The sequence below is a fragment of the Astatotilapia calliptera genome, chromosome 4, assembly GCF_900246225.1.
Source record: "Astatotilapia calliptera chromosome 4, fAstCal1.2, whole genome shotgun sequence".
Lineage (NCBI taxonomy): Eukaryota > Metazoa > Chordata > Actinopteri > Cichliformes > Cichlidae > Astatotilapia > Astatotilapia calliptera.
Genome location: NC_039305.1, coordinates 5,475,872 through 5,495,639, shown reverse-complemented (window position 1 = coordinate 5,495,639; position 19,768 = coordinate 5,475,872). Strand labels below are relative to the sequence as shown.

The 19,768-nt window shown below is 41.1% G+C and overlaps 2 protein-coding genes across 2 annotated transcripts; both read right to left on the bottom strand.

The window, feature by feature from the left end:
• Window positions 1-433: 433 nt before the first annotated feature.
• Window positions 434-19,473, bottom strand: LOC113020316 (perforin-1-like). Its single transcript, XM_026164169.1, has 5 exons — window positions 18,623-19,473; window positions 2,799-3,381; window positions 2,565-2,703; window positions 2,255-2,466; window positions 434-2,031 (listed from the first exon to the last, which is right to left on the bottom strand). Exons 1-5 carry the CDS (start codon window positions 18,654-18,656, stop codon window positions 1,149-1,151), a joined length of 1,851 nt encoding a protein of 616 aa, XP_026019954.1. The 5' UTR covers window positions 18,657-19,473; the 3' UTR covers window positions 434-1,148.
• On the bottom strand, window positions 14,231-17,288 carry LOC113020318 (perforin-1-like). Its single transcript, XM_026164170.1, has 5 exons — window positions 17,272-17,288; window positions 16,416-16,998; window positions 16,182-16,320; window positions 15,869-16,083; window positions 14,231-15,650 (listed from the first exon to the last, which is right to left on the bottom strand). Exons 2-5 carry the CDS (start codon window positions 16,946-16,948, stop codon window positions 14,774-14,776), a joined length of 1,764 nt encoding a protein of 587 aa, XP_026019955.1. The 5' UTR covers window positions 16,949-16,998; window positions 17,272-17,288; the 3' UTR covers window positions 14,231-14,773.
• Window positions 19,474-19,768: the final 295 nt, after the last annotated feature.

The following is a 19,768-nucleotide window of genomic DNA, read 5'->3' as shown; positions in this document are numbered from 1 at the left end:
GACACACTTGCACAAGTAGTGACAACATAAAAGCTCGACTGGCTTTCCAGTCAGTGAGGAACCAGAGACCACAAACCTATCATTTCTCTGAAGTGGTGGGAGGGAGTGGTGGGTTCCTGAGAACCAAGGTTTCTTTACTTTGTACAAGTGGCGTGGTCTCACAAAAGCTTATTACAGGAAACAGTTTAAGCAGCAAATACTGACAAAGAAACACACATAATCTGTAGAAAGAGAAAATGAGGCCTCATACAGCATAAGAGTATTTTGAAAAGACATTTTATTTTGCAGTAATTAAAAAAAGTAAATCTAAGTTGCACAAATATAAAAAAGAACAACTATTAAACAAAGGAAACCTATGAAATTCAACAGCACTGCATGAAAAATATCTAACTGTGAATCCTTTTCATTCTCTCACTACCTTAAGGAATGGGAGTCACGCTATAAAAATGGCCGACAAAGCAACTAAAATGAATAAAACAGGCTAGCGCGTGTTATAAGTGCCTCTACATAAGAAATAAAAATGAACACTTGCTAAAATAATGCATATATATGATTTTTAATTAAGCTTGGATTTCAGCTTTAATATGATCAGCTGCAGTGATCATAATGAGATAGCTCATGCTTTATTACCAGTGGGCAGAAGTATAACCTTTACTTTGAACTGCTAAAGATGTTGTCACAGACATATTCACTGAAAACTAAAGATATAAAATATGTTTTCTGATCTTTTGTTCAGCCAGTTCTTTCTTCACAGATGTATTTGTTTTCTTTTATCATCAGTTGATAGTTTCATATATCAGTTGGTGGGGTTGTGCTAATTGGTGATTCTAAATTGCACATAGGCATGAATGTGAATGCAAATGGCTCTGTGAAAGACTGGCGACCTGTCCAGGGTGTAACATGCATCTTACTCTAAACCAGCTGGGATAGGCTCCAGCAGCCATGGATGAATGGATGGATTATCAATAGATATTTAATATGGAATACATTGTTCACGATAAATTTTTCTTTCTTTCCAAAGCTTCAATAGAGTCTCATCCAGGGCCAAGAATCTATAGTTTTTTAATTATTGTTATCATCGATATTGTGATATGTGGTTTAAACTAACATAAATAGAAATTTGCTGATACCTTATAGTCTTCATCACATCACACTATTATTATATCATACTTGGGACTCTCGGTAGTAATGCTCTGATTTTTCCATGAACTTGATTGGTCCACAAACACACCCATCTCTGACAGGATGGCCTCTGGAATAGGACGAGCATGACGGGACACATAGAACTTCTTCAGACTTGAATTCATAGGTGAAGGTTTATAGTCCGTGCACGACTTTCCGCTCAGACTTGGAGCGCACTGCACATCCACTTTGTAGAACAGTTGGCCGTGGTTCAGATTACAGAGATCCGCTTTAACTCCAGCAGTCAGAAGTGGCTCACATGCTCCTAATAGGTCATCATCCCACTTGTTGTCCTCATCCCAAACTTCAAATCTCAGTTTAGCTGATGAAATATCCTCTGAGCCCAGGTCGACGACCATGCCCCAGTGTGGGTTGTTGTTGTTATAAATGACAGGAGAACGCCGGACTTCTAATTTGTTGAAAATCACCTTCACGTATCCATCTGTAGCTGTGGTGTGGTCGCCCCACAGACCAGAAGCCCGCTGTATTGTTATGATGACCCGTGCCATTCCCTTACGAGCTGGGCAGCAATCTTGGTTCACGGCAGGGTTATTGTGGCACTGGCAGATGCAGGGATCCTGTGAGTTGGTTCTAATTCCAGCCTTACAGGGATCAGTGCAGTTTCTCCACAGGCCTTTCTCCAGGATGTAATGGCTAATGGCAGAGCGCAGGTTTTTTCTGACTTTGTTCGTGCTAGGTAGTAACTCATGCAGAGAGTCCAGGGAATATGACACGATGTCTGGGTTTTGTGGTAATGTGCTCAGCCATCCCTTGTAGGCTTCTGGATTTTTGTCCGCAGAGAAGAGAAGGTCTGGCTCTGTGGTATGACCACCTTTTATTTCTGTGAACCTGTGGAGCACAGAGTTGCTTGAACAGCTGCGACAGAAAGAAATCATAACAACTCTGGAGGAGTCAGTCTTTAAAGAGTTCAACTCTGAAGCCACCAGAAACAAGGCATAATATACAGTAGCTGTTAATTATTATGGTTTAGTTAATGGAAGAACAAGTCTGACACCTCGCTGGGGTTAGAAGAGATAACAAATCAGAAATATCTGAGAAAACTTTTACATACCTGTCATTAAAGAGGCTGGAGAAGGCAGACTTACTGTCTGTCTGCTGTATATCCTTTTTGCAGTGTTTTGTTTGAGTACTTATTGTAGCTTTAATACTTGCAGACGCTTCAACTTCGAGGCACATCTGCACTTCCTCGGCACTGAGCCCTTGAAGGCTGGCCTGGCACTGTCTGATGCTGGTGACAGACTCGATACTTCCCCCCAGTTTCACCTGGAATCAAATAATCCAACACAATTTGCATGTGTTACTCAGAAATGACTGACACAATTTTGCTGTGTTTCAGGTGCACTGTTGTTATTGTGGTTCACCTTGGTGATGTAGTGGGTCCCAAAGTCATCAATGAGTTTGTAAAACTGTTGTTTGGTTTCTGCGCTGTAGGTTTTGGGAAGTTTTTTCAGAGCTTTGCGAAATTCTCTGTGCAGCTTTGGAGCACTGGACACTCTGTAGCTGATTTCAGAACAACAATTAAACATCAGAATTGCATTTCAGCATTTTTATCTTGATAACAAAGAGACAGCGCATCAGAGTACTCGTATTCTTACCTGTAGTACTCGCAGGACATGCTGTGGCTTGCGAAGCTGTACTTGTCATTCTTGGTTTTCTCCATGGAGTAACTCGAGAGATGAGAATTGGTACCAGCCAGCATCAGTGACGCACCTTTATTCCCTGCTTGAAGATCTAGATTCACCTTCCAGTCGTTTTCAACAGAGGAGACACTGGAACCGACAAGAGACTCGCTGGATTTGTGAAGTTTGGTGGAAACTTTCGCGCTGCAGGACTGCTTTGCCCTCCAGTCCACCACTGTCAGGGGTAGCTTTTGCTTTTTGTTCTCCAGGAAAGGGTTGGCACACAGCATGCATGTTTTATCTTTACGTTTCCACTGATTCATGTCGAGCACAAAGGCTCCTTTACGTTCCATTTTGGTGATATCAAAGCCCTCCCCGGCCAAATTGGCTCCCGGAGCAAATTCTGCATCGGCGCACTGTTTTGGTGTCCCTTCTGTGCACGACTGATACGTGCAGTGAGGGAGGGACAGCAGGAGGCCAGCACAGATCCAGATGTTTACAAGAAACATGTTGTTACTGAGTTGGAAATATTCATTTAATGAGCCTGTGTCATTGAAAGCTGAAAAGGAAAAAAAAAATCAAGGTAAAAAAACAGACAAGTGAAACGGTTTTAAGCAATGGTAGAAAAGAAGATCTGAAGGCCATTTCTAACATCTTAAATCATCATACTTGTTTTCACAAGTCCATCATGGTTTTCAGCTTTGAAATTAAACACTTGAATATTTACTTCTTTTTATTTTGAATACGTTCTTCTACCTTATTTAGCACAATATTGCATTTTAATTAACTTCATTTATAGCCCACATAAGATGATGTCTTCTCAAAACAGTTAACTTTATGACTCAAACCAGTCAGCTCTTCAGTTGAGGCTACTCACCTTGTCTCATGTGTTTTCGCTGCACGCCAGCATCAGACTGAGAGCATCAGTGCCAGAATGTCGCCTTATAAAGACAAAGAAAAAAGGCTGAACATAACTGATGGTGTTACTTTGTGAGAAAAAACAAATACAAGTAGGGGGGTTTAGACTGGTCTAACAGTTGCCACAAAATGAACCTGTTATTTTTCTCATGTGGTTGTGGACACCGATCAAAGGTGAGAAGAAAACATTGTATCTGTTGCAACTCTTTTAACAGTTAACGGCTTTAAAACTAACACCAGCTCCTCAGAATGGAGAAAGGTGGGTTTGGGGCTGTGATATGAACTGAGTTAAAGAGTCTAGCTGATGAAGGTGTAATTATAATGAGTTCCAAAGATGAGGTGCAGCACAGCTTAAGGCTCGGGCACTGACAGTGTCAAGTTTGAAGTAAGGCGTCAGGAAAGCAGATGAACCTGAGTGAAAGGCAGAGGAAGGGGTGCAGGGTTGAAGGAGGTTTAAAAGACATGGGGGTGCCAAGTCAGTGAGAGGTTTCAAGTCACACTGGGCAACAGTCTTGGTGCCACGTTGAGTGGAAGCTGGATGAGAATGGGAGTAATATTGTCTGTAGTCTTGGTTTGAGTGATGACGCTTGCTGCAGAGTTCTGTACCATGCGGAGCAAACTATGGCGTTATTTTGGGAGGCCAGAGAGAATGGCATTCCAGTATTCCAAAGAACAGGTGATCAAAGCATGAACTAGAAAGGAAAAGGATGAAGTCCTGAAAAGTTACAAAGATGGAGAGATCTCACTGATAGAGAGTATTCTCCAAAATGACTCAAAGACTTCTGACACTATGTGAATTTTGTACCTGATATCCATCTATAGAACACTATAGAACTTCACTTTTATTGCCAGTGGAATTTTAGCTGATTGACTGTGACCCCACTGATGATGGCCTGTAGGAAGGAGGTGAGGACAGGAGGGGGAAGTTCTGTATACCAAATGTATACCAAAATGATGGACGACATCCTTTTGGTATACGTTTTTCTGTCAGTTTTCTGTCAGACAGGTAGGATGTAAACCACTTTAAGTGCTGTGTACTTATTTTCAGATGTTCTAACTAAAGAGCTTCAGTGCTGCTTGTCAAAACCAGCACTGAAGTCAAGAACGATGAAGATGGTGAGAAAGCCAGCATTGAATGTGAGCTGGAGGTCACTGGTGATTTTAACAGGAGCTGGTTCAGTACTGTGTCGAGAATGGAAACCAGACTGAAATGACTCATAAAGGTTTACTACTGATGCTACTGTATGTTCCAGAACGTTAAAGAAAAATGGGAGGTTGGAAATGGGTCGATAGTTGGTTAGGTTCAATTTTTGTAGTTATGATCGGTTACAGTGTAGGAAGATAGTCTTTGATCAAGGCAGTTGGAAGGGCATCCAGTCAGCACTCTGGACAGGTTGCCAGTTTGTTGAAGGGCTAACGCACGGACAGAAAACCATTCATACTCACATTCGTACCCACGGCCAAATTTGAATGACCAGTTAACCTAATACATGCATGGGTTCGGACTGTGGGAGGATGCCAGAGCACCCGCACAGGTGGGGAAAACACAGAAAGCCCCCATCCAGTCAATGGATTCGAACCCAGAGTCTTGTTGCAGTGGTGCTAACCAATATAACACCATGCCTCACATGTATTTGTAAGAACGAATAAATTATTACTATTCTCAACTCTAGACCAGGAATTTTACACTAAGAAACCAGCTTCAGTCTTCCGATGATATGTCGAATGTTTTTTCCGTATAACGGAATTTGTTTCCTCATACCTAGATTTATTATGATTAAAATAAATCATAATACTATTAATACCACGTCAGTAGGAATAAGAGGAACTTACTTTTTCATTATTACAGTCTTTATTTACGACAACTTATTTGCATATCCCACAATCAGAAAGAGAAAAATCAGAAAGATATATATTTTTAAATATTTCTTACTAGTGGGATCTCAAAAAAATATAAAAATAATTTGTAAATCTGTATTCAGGTTAAGAATATATTATTTTTTTAATCTACTGAAGGTAGTTCAATGAAGCAGAAAAGAACCAAAAGTTAAAAATCTGATTCTAATTTGAAACCAAAAATATTTTAAGATCAGATTTGTACCATAAAAACCATCTTTCCTTCTATCTTTGCTTTTCAAATAAAGTCAGTTGAATCATGAAAAGTGCTTCTGCAGAATTTCAGTAGCCCCAGATTTTCAGGCTCACTAATTTGGTCAGTAGCCTCAATGCATACTCTAAAGTCGAGACTACTCACCTTCTCTTGTGTACTCTTGCTTCACACCTGCATCAGACTGTGAGCATCAGTATCAGTGTACTGTGTTTTAAAGACAAACAAGAATGATTGAACATAACTAATGGGTTCGTGTTGTGGAAAAAAAAGTAGGGGGCTGGTTTAACAGTTTGTGACCACAAACTAAACCTGCTATTTGTCTCGTGTGCTTGTGAACAACGGGCACAGGTGTGAAAATATTATGCTTTATTTCTTGCAACTGTTTTCCCATGTACAAAATGTTTCTCAAACCAGTATCTGATTGATATTAACTGAGAATAAGTTGGATGCAAGGTAATAGAAAACAGAATAAAATCAGTGTGAAGGTCAAGTCTTAAACAGATGTTCAGACAGAAGCGGAACTGGGTGAAACATAAAGAATTGTAATTAATAAGTCATATTGTTTCTCTCAATTCTGCATTTCGTCAGAAAAGAGTCATTGTGAAACCTGGACCACATGATTAACATCGCATGTGGCCTTCACAGAGGTGGGGTTGTAGTTGCTACATGCCACAAGGTGGTCACAGTAGAGTGGGTTGAGAGGTAAGGGGTGGTGTAAATTGTTCAGATCTTCCATGGTTCTCGATCATGAGGGCTTTACAGGACGTCACCTGCTCCTGAGAACTCAAAGTATATCCTTTAATTTTGTGCAGTAATAATAGCAAAGTTGGCCCAATGATGACAGTAGGCTGGAGGCTATCCCAGCTGTCAAAAGGCAGGATACGGCCTGGAGAGGTTGTCAGTTTGCTGCAGACAGAAAACTATTCACACCTTCGGTGGCTGTACTCAGGGGGTAGAGTAAGTCAACAGCAGGCCTAACTATCAGAAGGCTGGTCCCTGGCTGCTCCAGTCTGCATGTCAAATATCCTTGGGCAAGACATTAACCCCAGATTACCGTCTGATAATTCCATCGGAGTATGAATGCGTGTTATTGTTAGATCAAAAGCACTTAAGCGTATAGGAAAAAAGTGCTTGCATGAATGGGTGAATGAGGCATATTGTATAAAGCCATGTTCCACAATTCTCGAGAAAGTAAAGTTATCTTTCCTACTGACACAGTAATACCTATTTTCATTTTTTTTTCACAAAGTTTGTTCTACATTCTAAAATACAAGGTTGTATAACCTACTGATGATAATTATCTACATTATTTTATATTATTCTAGAATTATGCATCAGCAAACTGAGCATCATAATGTGGCATAATGGGGCAGAAGGGTGACTGAAGTGACATTGGAGATGGCATGTTTGTTGGTGCTTAAATATCCTTGAAATCCTTGGTGATGCCACAAGTCAAAAGAGATCTTTCAACAGATAGAAAGGTAAAAGTAACTTAAACACTGACTTGTTGCAATGAAGGTATGCAGAAGATAATCTATGATCTTTGAAGATCATCTGCTAACTAAGAACAGGAATCTGAGGCTACAATTCATACAGGCTAACCTCCTGCTGATGGTGTAATATCAGGATATTTTCTTGGCACACTCCAGGCACTCATCTCAAACAGGTTCCTCAAACAAGACAATGAGTTCATTGAACTGAAATGGCATCGATAGTCAGCATATTTCAATCCAAAAGAAGACCTTTGGAATGTGGTGGAATGGGAAATTTGCATCATTAATCTGCCTTTGACAAATTTGAAAAATTGTGCCATAGTATTTCATCAGTATAGACCAAATCTCTAAGGAATGCGTCACATACTTTATTGAATCTTTGTTATCAACACAGCTCTGAAGGAAAAAAGGGGTCCAACCCCAAGCAAGCAAAGTGCAAATGTTCCAATACATTTTCCATATGTATGTATGAAATATATATATATATGTACATATGTATTTATACATAACAGGACATGTGAAACATATGTAAGTATGTAACCGCAGTTCATTTTGAATGAGAAGGCACCACTCTGAGTCATGGTGCTTACCACAACAGCTATTTATGAATATGTACACACCCTTAACCTTGGTGAAAGATGCTACACAGGGTTAGGTCGCCTCGTCAGGCGTTAAAACCAGATGCAAGTGGGTTGAAAGCCACCTAGAGTGAAGCAATGGCATCCTTCCCAGCCTACATGCTGCATTAGGCCCATTTAACTTTTTCTTCTTTCGGCTGCTCGATTTACTCATTACAAACTGTTTCAACTAACATCAAGACTAAAATAAAAATTTAAAGATACCTTTTTGTCAAGTGTTGTGTGAAGTGGGCAGGATTGGAGGACCCAAAATGACAAAAAGCAGTTTTATTGCTGTACTATAGAAATACAAAACTAAACTGGAAGGTATTGGAAACTAGACAACCAGGCAGAACACACAGCTGAGAGTAAGGGATATTGGGGGGCGGGACAGACCCTAAATACAAGAGGGAATAAGGGCAAAGAGGAAACACCTGGGGAACACGGCTGGCAACAATCTAGCAGACGACACAGGGGGCCGCTAAACTGAACATGATGCACACCACCAAGTAAAACAAGAATCACGCACACTGAGACACAGACTGACAGAACCGGAGAGGGCGAGGGACAGAGAGACACACACATAGAAACACGAGTGTGAAAGTAGAGAACCAGGCAAACATGAAGACAAGCCTGATTTAATGGGGGCAAAGCTGAGGGAAGGACACAGAGACAAGACAAAGACATCAACGGGACCATATACGTACCAAGACAACCTAAACTAAGAATACTGAATAAATTCAAGAGAGTAAGCAAACTAAACTAAAAAACACAAGATACAAGGCAACTATAATGAATAAACAAGACTCAAAACTGTATTAATTGAAAACACTGGGTCAACCACCCAGGTATCCTAACACTTAACTACTTAGCGAAGCCAATTTTTCTTCACCGCATCACACTATCATACTCGGGACTCTCGGTAGTAATGCTCTGATTTTTCCATGAACTTGATTTGTGCACAAACACACCCATCTCTGACAGGATGGCCTCTGGAATAGGACGAGCATGACGGGACACATAGAACTTCTTCAGACTTGAATTCATAGGTGAAGGTTTATAGTCCGTGCACGACTTTCCGCTCAGACTTGGAGCGCACTGCACATCCACTTTGTAGAACAGTTGGCCGTGGTTCAGATTACAGAGATCCGCTTTAACTCCAGCAGTCAGAAGTGGCTCACATGCTCCTAATAGGTCATCATCCCACTTGTTGTCCTCATCCCAAACTTCAAATCTCAGTTTAGCTGATGAAATATCCTCTGAGCCCAGGTCGACGACCATGCCCCAGTGTGGGTTGTTGTTGTTATAAATGACAGGAGAACGCCGGACTTCTAATTTGTTGAAAATCACCTTCACGTATCCATCTGTAGCTGTGGTGTGGTCGCCCCACAGACCAGAAGCCCGCTGTATTGTTATGATGACCCGTGCCATTCCCTTACGAACAGGGCAGCAATCTTGGTTCACGGCAGGGTCATTGTGGCACTGGCAGACGCAGGCATCCCTCGAGTCGGTTCTAATTCCAGCCTTACAGCGATCAGTGCAGTTTCTCCACAGGCCTTTCTCCAGGATGTAATGGCTAATGGCAGAGCGCAGGTTTTTTCTGACTTTGTTCGTGCTAGGTAGTAACTCATGCAGAGAGTCCAGGGAATATGACACGATATCTGGGTTTTGTGGTAATGTGCTCAGCCATCCCTTGTAGGCTTCCGGATTTTTGTCCGCAGAGAAGAGAAGGTCTGTGTCTGTGGTATGACCACCTTTTATTTCTGTGAACCTGTGGAGGACAGAGTTGCTTGAACAGCTGCGACAGAAGGAAATCATAACAACTCTGGAGGAGTCAGTCTTTAAAGAGTTTAACTCTGAAGCCACCAGAAACAAGGCATAATATAGCTGTTAATTATTATGGTTTAGATATGGAAGAACAAGTCTGACACCTCGCTGGGGTTAGAAGAGATAACAAATCAGAAATATCTGAGAAAACTTTTACATACCTGTCATTAAAGAGGCTGGAGAAGGCAGACTTACTGTCTGTCTGCTGTATATCCTTTTTGCAGTGTTTTGTTTGAGTACTTATTGTAGCTTTAATACTTGCAGACGCTTCAACTTCGAGGCACATCTGCACTTCCTCGGCACTGAGCCCCTTAAGGCTGGCCTGGCACTGTCTGATGCTGGTGACAGACTCGATACTTCCCCCCAGTTTCACCTGGAATCAAATATTCCAACACAATTTGCATGTGTTACTCAGAAATGACTGACACAATTTTGCTGTGTTTCAGGTGCACTGTTGTTATTGTGGTTCACCTTGGTGATGTAGTGGGTCCCAAAGTCATCAATGAGTTTGTAAAACCGTTGTTTGGTTTCTGCGCTGTAGGTTTTGGGAAGCTTTTTCAGAGCTTTGCGAAATTCTCTGTGCAGCTTTGGAGCACTGGACACTCTGTAGCTGATTTCAGAACAACAATTAAACATCAGAATTGCATTTCAGCATTTTTATCTTGATAAAAAAGAGACAGCGCATCAGAGTACTCGTATTCTTACCTGTAGTACTCGCAGGACATGCTGTGGCTTGCGAAGCTGTACTTGTCATTCTTGGTTTTCTCCATGGAGTAACTCGAGAGATGAGAATTGGTACCAGCCAGCATCAGTGATGCACCTTTATTCCCCACTTGAAGATCTAGATTCACCTTCCAGTTGTTTTCAATAGAGGAGACACTGGAACCGACAAGAGACTCGCTGGATTTGTGAAGTTTGGTGGAAACTTTGGCGCTGCAGGACTGCTTTGCTCTCCAGTCCACCACTGTCAGGGGTAGCTTTTGGTTTTTGTTCTCCAAGAAAGGGTTGGTACACAGGATGCATGTTTCATCTTTACGTTTCCACTGATTCATGTCGAGCACAAAGGCTCCTTTACGTTCCATTTTGGTGATATCAAAGCCCTCCCCGGCCAAATTGGCTCCCGGAGCAAATTCTGCATCGGCGCACTGTTTTGGTGTCCCTTCTATGCACGACTGATACGTGCAGTGAGGGAGGGACAGCAGGAGGCCAGCACAGATCCAGATGTTTACAAAAAACATGTTGTTACTGAGCTGGAAATATTTATTGAAAGCCTGTGTTATTGAAAGCTGAAAAGGAAACAATTTAAGGTGAAAAACAGAGAACTGAAGCAGTTCTGCAGTATATAGTACGTTCTGTTATTTCTAACTTCTTAAAACAACCTTCTTGTGCTTAAAGTCAATGATGGTTTTCATCTGTCAAATTAAATGCCTAAATATTCATTCTTTTTATTTTGAATACAACTGAAAATTTCAACTTCTGGGTGTCTGTATTCATAGCCCCTAGAAGGTGATCATGAGTCCAAAGACGAAGCACAGCACAGCTAACGGTCCGAGATCCATGTTTCAAACGAGGACTCATTAGAGCAGCTGAAGCTCAGCGAAAAGCACAAAGTGATGTATGGGTGAAGGAGATCCAGATGATATGGGGATGCCCATTCACTGACAGCTTTGAAGGTGAGTAGCGAAATCTTGTATTGAGCAGCAGTCTTGAGTCTACATTAAAGAATGGGAGCCTGTTAAGCTGAATGAGAATGAGTGCAATATAATCAGTAGATTTGGTTTGTTTTGTATAAATAATAAATTTTTTAACCTGAATATAGATAAAAAAAACACCAAAAGATTTATACAAATATAATCTTTTAAAAAAAGTCTGTACAGAAGGTTATGAAGATATCATTTCAGAATCTACTGAAGGTGTTTTAACGAAGTAGAAAAGAACCAGAAGTTAAAATATTTTGGTTTCAAATTATAATCAGATTTTTAACATCAGATTTGTACCTTAAAAAAAACATTGTTACTTCTTTTTTAAAACAAAGTTGGGTAAATTTAAAGAGCATGAAAAGTGTCCCTGCAGAGCTTCAGTAACCCCAGATTTTCAGGCTCACTAATTTGGTCATTAGCCTAAATGCATACTCTAAAGTCGAGACTACTCACCTTCTCTTGTGTGCTTTTGCTTCACAAGTGCATCAGACTGTGAACATCAGTATTAGTATACCGTTTTAAAGACAAACAAGAAAGACTGAAGATAAATGATGAGGTCATACTGTTGGAAAAAAAAGTAGGGGGCTGGTTTAACAGTTTGTGACCACAAACTAAACCTGCTATTTGTCTCGTGTGTTTGTGGACACTGGCCACAGGTGAGAGGAAATGATGCTTCATTTCTTGCAACTGTTTTCCCACGTACAAAAGCTTTATCAAACTAATATCTGCTTGACATTAACTGTGAATACATTTGACACAAGGTAATAGAATAAAATCAGTGTAAAGGTCAAGTGTTAAACAGCTTTTCAGACAGAAGTGGAACTGAAGGAAACATAAGGAAATTTTAAAAAAAAATGTCACGTTGTTCTTTCCATTGCATTTCTTCAGAAATGAGTCATAGTGAAACCTGGACCACATGATTTGCATCGCATGTGGCCTGCACAGAGGTGGGATTGTAGTTGCTACATGTCACAGGATGGCTGCAGAGGTAAGGGGTGGTGTAAATTGTTCAGATCTTCCACAGTTCTCATTAATGAGAGGTTTACAGGACATCACCTACTCCCTTCGAGTACTCCTCAGAACTCCAAGTTCGTCCTTTATCTTTGTGCAGTAATAATAGCATAGTTGGCCTGATGATGACAGTTCAGCCCTCATATAAAGTTGTCTGACAACTCAGGAGTGCAACACTTGAAACATTTTATAAGACACTGTATGCAAGTACACCTGCTGATCTGTGAAACCACTTTTACATTTCTTGGGTGATTTATACTATTTAGCTGTGGGGGGTTTTTTGTTTTGTTTTTTAAATTTTTATTCCATATTATAGGTTCATGCTTATCCCAACTGTCATGTGGCAAAAGCCAGTGTATAGCCCGGAGAGGTTACCAGTTTGTTGCAGTGCTACAAAACAGAGGGGAAACCATTTACGCTCTTATTCACACCTGCTCCATCCCCTCAGCTACAGCTACAGCTGAGGGGATGGAGCAGGTCATTTGGCAGCTCCAGTCTTCATGCCAAATATCCTTGGGCAAGATACTAACCTCAAGTTAATCCTGGATGCATGCATTAAAGCATGAACTTGTGTGAATGTTAGACAGAAAGCACTTAAGCATATAGAATTAGTGGGTTTACCTATTGTTACGCCTCCTCGAGGGCAGGAGGGGGTAACACAGCAACTCCAGAAACTCAGTACAAGTGTTATATGTTGAGACAAGTTTAATGGCAGCTTTCACACAAAAAACAATGACCCAAAAAATGTGGGGGAGAAAGGGACAGTTAGGTTGCGCCAGAAAAAACACCAAAAAAGACAAAACCAAAACTTAGCTGAGCTCTTACCCTCGAAAATCTAGGAGGGAAAAAAAGTCCTAATCCTCAACTCAAAACAAGCTCAAAAATGACATGGGTGGCACCAACCTACTTACCTAATGTTTCTAACAGTAAAGATTCTACGTCAGTAAGTGTATGGGGTCTACAGACTTACCTACTCCTCTTTACTCCCACCACAACCTTCTAACAAAAGAAATGCACCAGAGAAGCTCTACACATGTGCCAAACAATTCCAAACAAGGAATAGAAACACGCCTCCAGCCACAGGTGAGTTTCCTTATCAGGGTGTGGACTCCAGGTTTGTCCATTCAAAGCCTCTTTCCCCTAATTAGCTGGAGACCCCCAAATTGACACCAGCCTGCAGTCTGTGTACCTAGGGAAATGGCGAGCAAAGGGAGAGGGAAAGAAAACATGCAAACTGCAGACACGCACCACTATCAATCAGAAATCATTCATCAAAGAGAATAATGTTTCACACATCAATAACTATTTACATTGTTTGCACAAAGTTTGTTCTGGATTTCTCTAAAATACCGGGATATATAACCTATTATTGTAATATTATTACTGAAGGATAACAGGTTTCTTCTATGTATTTAATACACTTGTTACTAGTGGCATACAAGAACAAATTGTCATTTTTAAATCTATACTCAGGCTACAAACTTTCCATATGTGCATATGATTTATTTATTTTTTACATGTCTATACATTATGGGACATGTGAACCATATATAAGTATGTAACGGCAGTTGACTTTGAGTGGGACGGCACCAAAATTGTGTCATAGTATTTCATCAGTATAGACCAAAACTCTAAGGAATGTGTCCAATACCTTGTTGAATCTTTGTTATCAACACAGTTCTGAAGGGAAAAAGGGGTCCAACCCCAAGCAAGCAAAGTGCAAAATTTTCACTACATTTTCCATATTTATTTATGAAAAATATATATACATACCGGTACGTATTTATACATAGTAGGACATGTGAACCATATGTAAGTTTGTAACCGCAGTTATATGTACACACCCTTAGCCTTGGTGCAAGATGCTACCCAGACATAGCCTCCCTAGCCAGGCGTTAAAGCCAGATGCAAGTGGGTTAAAAGCCACCTAGACTGAAGTAATGACATCAGTCTGAGCCATCAGAACTGCATGTGGCTCGTAGTGTGGGAGTCATGTTTGTTCACACTTCACTGAATAAACTGCTGTATGCCACACTGTTGCGCAAATCTTTAAGAAGGAAGCACCTCGTCATAAAGCTAAAGAGATAGTAGGACCTTGCGCAGAGTGCCTACATGTCTGCATTATGCCAATGGGCTTTTTTGACACGTAAGTTTAACTTCTTCTACTTTCAGCTGCTACCTTTCAGAGTCATTACAAGAAGTTTCAAAAACATCAAGACTAAAATAAAACTGTTGATAACTCATCGTCTTAGCGAAGCCAATTTTCTTCACCGCATCACACTAATATTACATCATATTTGGGACTCTCGGCAACAACATTTTTCCCTGAACTTGATTGGTCCACAAACACACCCATCTCTGACAGGATGGCCTCTGGAATAGGACGAGCATGACGGGACACATAGAACTTCTTCAGACTTGAATTCATAGGTGAAGGTTTATAGTCCGTGCACGACTTTCCGCTCAGACTTGGAGCGCACTGCACATCCACTTTGTAGAACAGTTGGCCGTGGTTCAGATTACAGAGATCCTCTTTAACTCCAGCAGTCAGAAGTGGCTCACATGCTCCTAATAGGTCATCATCCCACTTGTTGTCTTCATCCCAAACTTCAAATCTCAGTTTAGCTGATGAAATATCCTCTGAGCCCAGGTCGACGACCATGCCCCAGTGTGGGTTGTTGTTGTTATAAATGACAGGAGAACGCCGGACTTCTAATTTGTTGAAATTCACCTTCACGTATCCATCTGTACCGGTGGTGTGGTCGCCCCACAGACCAGAAGCCCGCTGTATTGTTATGATGACCCGTGCCATTCCCTTACGAACAGGGCAGCAATCTTGGTTCACGGCAGGGTCATTGTGGCACTGGCAGACGCAGGCATCCCTCGAGTCGGTTCTAATTCCAGCCTTACAGCGATCAGTGCAGTTTCTCCACAGGCCTTTCTCCAGGATGTAATGGCTAATGGCAGAGCGCAGGTTTTTTCTGACTTTGTTCGTGCTAGGTAGTAACTCATGCAGAGAGTCCAGGGAATATGACACGATATCTGGGTTTTGTGGTAATGTGCTCAGCCATCCCTTGTAGGCTTCTGGATTTTTGTCCGCAGAGAAGAGAAGGTCTGGCTCTGTAGTATGACCACCTTTTATTTCTGTGAACCTGTGGAGCACAGAGTTGCTTGAACAGCTGCGACAGAAAGAAATCATAACAACTCTGGAGGAGTCAGTCTTTAAAGAGTTTAACTCTGAAGCCACCAGAAACAAGGCATAATATAGCTGTTAATTATTATGGTTTAGTTAATGGAAGAACAAGTCTGACACCTCGCTGGGGTTAGAAGAGATAACAAATCAGAAATATCTGAGAAAACTTTTACATACCTGTCATTGAAGAGGCTGGAGAAGGCAGACTTACTGTCTGTCTGCTGTATATCCTTTTTGCAGTGTTTTGCTTCAGTACTTATTTTTTTATCTTTAATACTGGCAGACGCTTCAACTTCGAGGCACATCTGCACTTCCTCGGCACTGAGCCCTTGAAGGCTGGCCTGGCACTGTCTGATGCTGGTGACAGACTCGATACTTCCCCCCAGTTTCACCTGGAATCAAATAATCCAACACAATTTGCATGTGTTACTCAGAAATGACTGACACAATTTTGCTGTGTTTCAGGTGCACTGTTGTTATTGTGGTTCACCTTGGTGATGTAGTGGGTCCCAAAGTCATCAATGAGTTTGTAAAACCGTTGTTTGGTTTCTGCGCTGTAGGTTTTGGGAAGTTTTTTCAGAGCTTTGCGAAATTCTCTGTGCAGCTTTGGAGCACTGGACACTCTGTAGCTGATTTCAGAACAACAATTAAACATCAGAATTGCATTTCAGCATTTTTATCTTGATAAAAAAGAGACAGCGCATCAGAGTACTCGTATTCTTACCTGTAGTACTCGCAGGACATGCTGTGGCTTGCGAAGCTGTACTTGTCATTCTTGGTTTTCTCCATGGAGTAACTCGAGAGATGAGAATTGGTACCACCCAGCATCAGTGACGCACTTTTACTCCCCGCTTGAAGATCTAGATTCACCTTCCAGTTGTTTTCAACAGAAGAAACGCTGGAACTGAGAAGTGACTCGCTGGATTTGTGAAGTTTGGTGGAAACTTTGGCGCTGCAGGACTGCTTTGCCCTCCAGTCCACCACTGTCAGGGGTAGCTTTTGCTTTTTGTTCTCCAAGAAAGGGTTGGTACACAGCATGCATGTTTTATCTTTACGTTTCCACTGATTCATGTCGAGCACAAAGGCTCCTTTACGTTCCATTTTGGTGATATCAAAGCCCTCCCCGGCCAAATTGGCTCCCGGAGCAAATTCTGCATCGGCGCACTGTTTTGGTGTCCCTTCTGTGCACGACTGATACGTGCAGTGAGGGAGGGACAGCAGGAGGCCAGCACAGATCCAGATTTTCACGTGAAACATGTTGCTACTGAGCTGGAAATATTCATTTAATGAGCCTGTGTCATTGAAAGCTGAAAAAGAAACAATTTCAGGTAAATAAACAGACACGTGAAGCAGTTCTGTAGTATATAGTGCGTCCTGAAAGACCACATATCATTTGTGGTTAAACTCAATCACGGTTTTGATTTGTCTAAACCTGAAAGATGTCTATTAATTTTAAGATTTTTGCCATCTTATTAAGTAAAATAAGCCCCAGAATTAGATTTTTTTCCTTAGCACTTTGAAAAATCTTCAAAAAAGCTCCCCAAAATGTATCAAGCAACTCTACAGGTAAGACTACTCACTTTCTGTGTGTTCCCGCTGCACATACGCATCAGACTGTGAGCAGCAGTGTCACGATATAATCTTTTATATGCAGAGAACAAAGGATGAACACAGTGGGGTAGCAGAGGTGTGAAAAGCAAGTATGCAGGCGGTCTGAATGACACTAAGCGAACCTGTTATTTTTCTCATGTGATCATGGAAAGTATTTTAGCATGTCTTTTTCTTCTTTGTTTATCAAACTAAAATCAGCTTGACAGCAACTGAGAACAAACTGGACATGAGGTTACAAAAAAACCGACAATAACATGGTCAGTCAAAAGTGTGATCGGGTAAAAGATAAATTATTTTTAAAAAAACTCAAGCTCCTTTCTCATTTTTTTTTTCAGAAATTAGTCATTGTGAAACCTGCACCACATCATTTGCGACATATAGGCTGTCCAGACCAAAGAATGACTGAGTGAGAGGAAAAGAACGGTGTGAATCGTCCAGAAGCGTTTACAGGATGTCACCTGCCGCCTTTCAGTGCTTCTCGGGAACTTCGAAAGCATGCATGTCTGTGAACTGTAGGAAGACCCCAGAGTACCCGTATAGATGGGGAAAACATTACAACTCTTCAGAGAAAGTCCCCAATCTAAGTCAGTGGATTTGAACCCAGAATCGTTATGTGATGGTGTGAACCACAACATCACCATGCCTCACATATACTTCACTGCTAAAGTAATAAAAATTTCACACTATAGACCAGAAACTTTTGACTGAGGATCCAACTTCAACCTGTACTTTTGTGTCAATCTGTACTTTTATGTCAGTGACCCTTTGAGGTGTAACCCTCAGCAATTTGAACATGTAATTAATGTTTTTATTAGTTTTGGCAATCAGGTAACAAAAAAAAAAAAAAAATCCAAACCAAAACATTATTACTGTCACCCATCAATAACTATTTAGATTTTTCTCAGAAAGTGTGCTCTGGACTTCCCAAAAATACAGGGTTAGGGTTATAATCTCTGATGAGTTCCATGATTTAGACCTCAGAGTGTTAAAGAAACCTTGGAGTCAAACAGATTAAGGCTAGGAGCCTTTTAGTCTAATGACCAGTTATATATCTCTTGATGCATGCTCAATCATCAAGGTAAGGACTAAAAAACTGATTCTGTTCATCTGGACGTAGTGTTTTCAGGTTGAAGAGTATGTAACTCTAGCTGTACAAAAAATATGCACAAAGAACAATTACACCATGAGTTATGAAGTATAAGAAGTATATCTTTGTAGAACAAACAATATAAGAAATTCACAATAAGTATTACAATTTTAGCACTTTCTGAAGACAGTTGACTCAGTTTCATGTCACTCATGAATTATTAAGTTGTTTACCTGAGTTGTTAGTCCAGGCTGTAGGATGACTCATATTAATGACAATGGGCTTGTAGTTTATTGTCTGCCTTAATGATTAGACTGGCAAAGGCCTTTGTTGGCCTTGTTATAATGTTTGTTATTAGTTATTTAGCCCAGGAGCTCAAATATGCCCCCCTCTCCTAATGACCAAGTACTCTGTCTGTCCACAGCAGATGTCAGGATGACACTTCGTAGAGTAAACCAACAAAAAGCTGGTAAAGAAGTTGGACATACTAGGAATAAACACCGCTCTCCACAACTGGATCTTGAACTTCCTAACTGACAGGCCGCAGTCTGTCTCCATAGGAAATAAAACCTCCAAAGTCCTCAGACTGAGTACAGGATCGCCGCAGGGCTGTGTGCTTGGTCCACTGCTGTTCACCCTGCTAACACATGGCTGTACTGCACAGTACAGCTCAAATCACATCATCAAGTTTGCGGATGACACAACAGTGGTGGGTCTCATCACCAACAACTATGAGTCTGAATTCAGAGAGGAGGTACAACACCTGGTGGACTGGTGTCAGAATAACAACAAGAGCTCAATGACCCACACCGCACTGCACATCAACGGATCTGCTGTTGAGATGGTCAACAGTGTGAAGTTCCTGGGTGTGCACATATCAGATGACCTCTCCTGGAACCTGAACAATATCACCATCATGAAAAAAGCCCAACAACATCTTCACTTTCTCAGGAAACTGAAGAAGGCCAGTCTCCCTCCTCCCATCCTCCCATCATTTTACCAGGGAACCATTGAGAGCGTCCTCTGCTGCTATATCACAAGCTCAAATTCAAAATTCAAATTCAAATTTTATTTGTCACACACACAACCATACACAGTATGACATGAGGTGAAATGCTTGTAGTGCAATGCAATGCCCGACCATTAGATGACAGTGGTTTTACAGTATTTACAATTTACAGGTTATTACAAAATTTGCAGATTAAACTGAGAAATTTACAGTAAAAATGTGCAAATAGCAGAAAAAGATTATAAATTATAGGAAGTGTGCATGAAGAAAAACCAGACTGCGTGTGGTGATGTGATGTGTGTGGGAGTCCAGTCCTACACCTGGTTCAGGGCCCGAATAGCCTGGGAGAAGGCTCCCAACTCCCAACTCT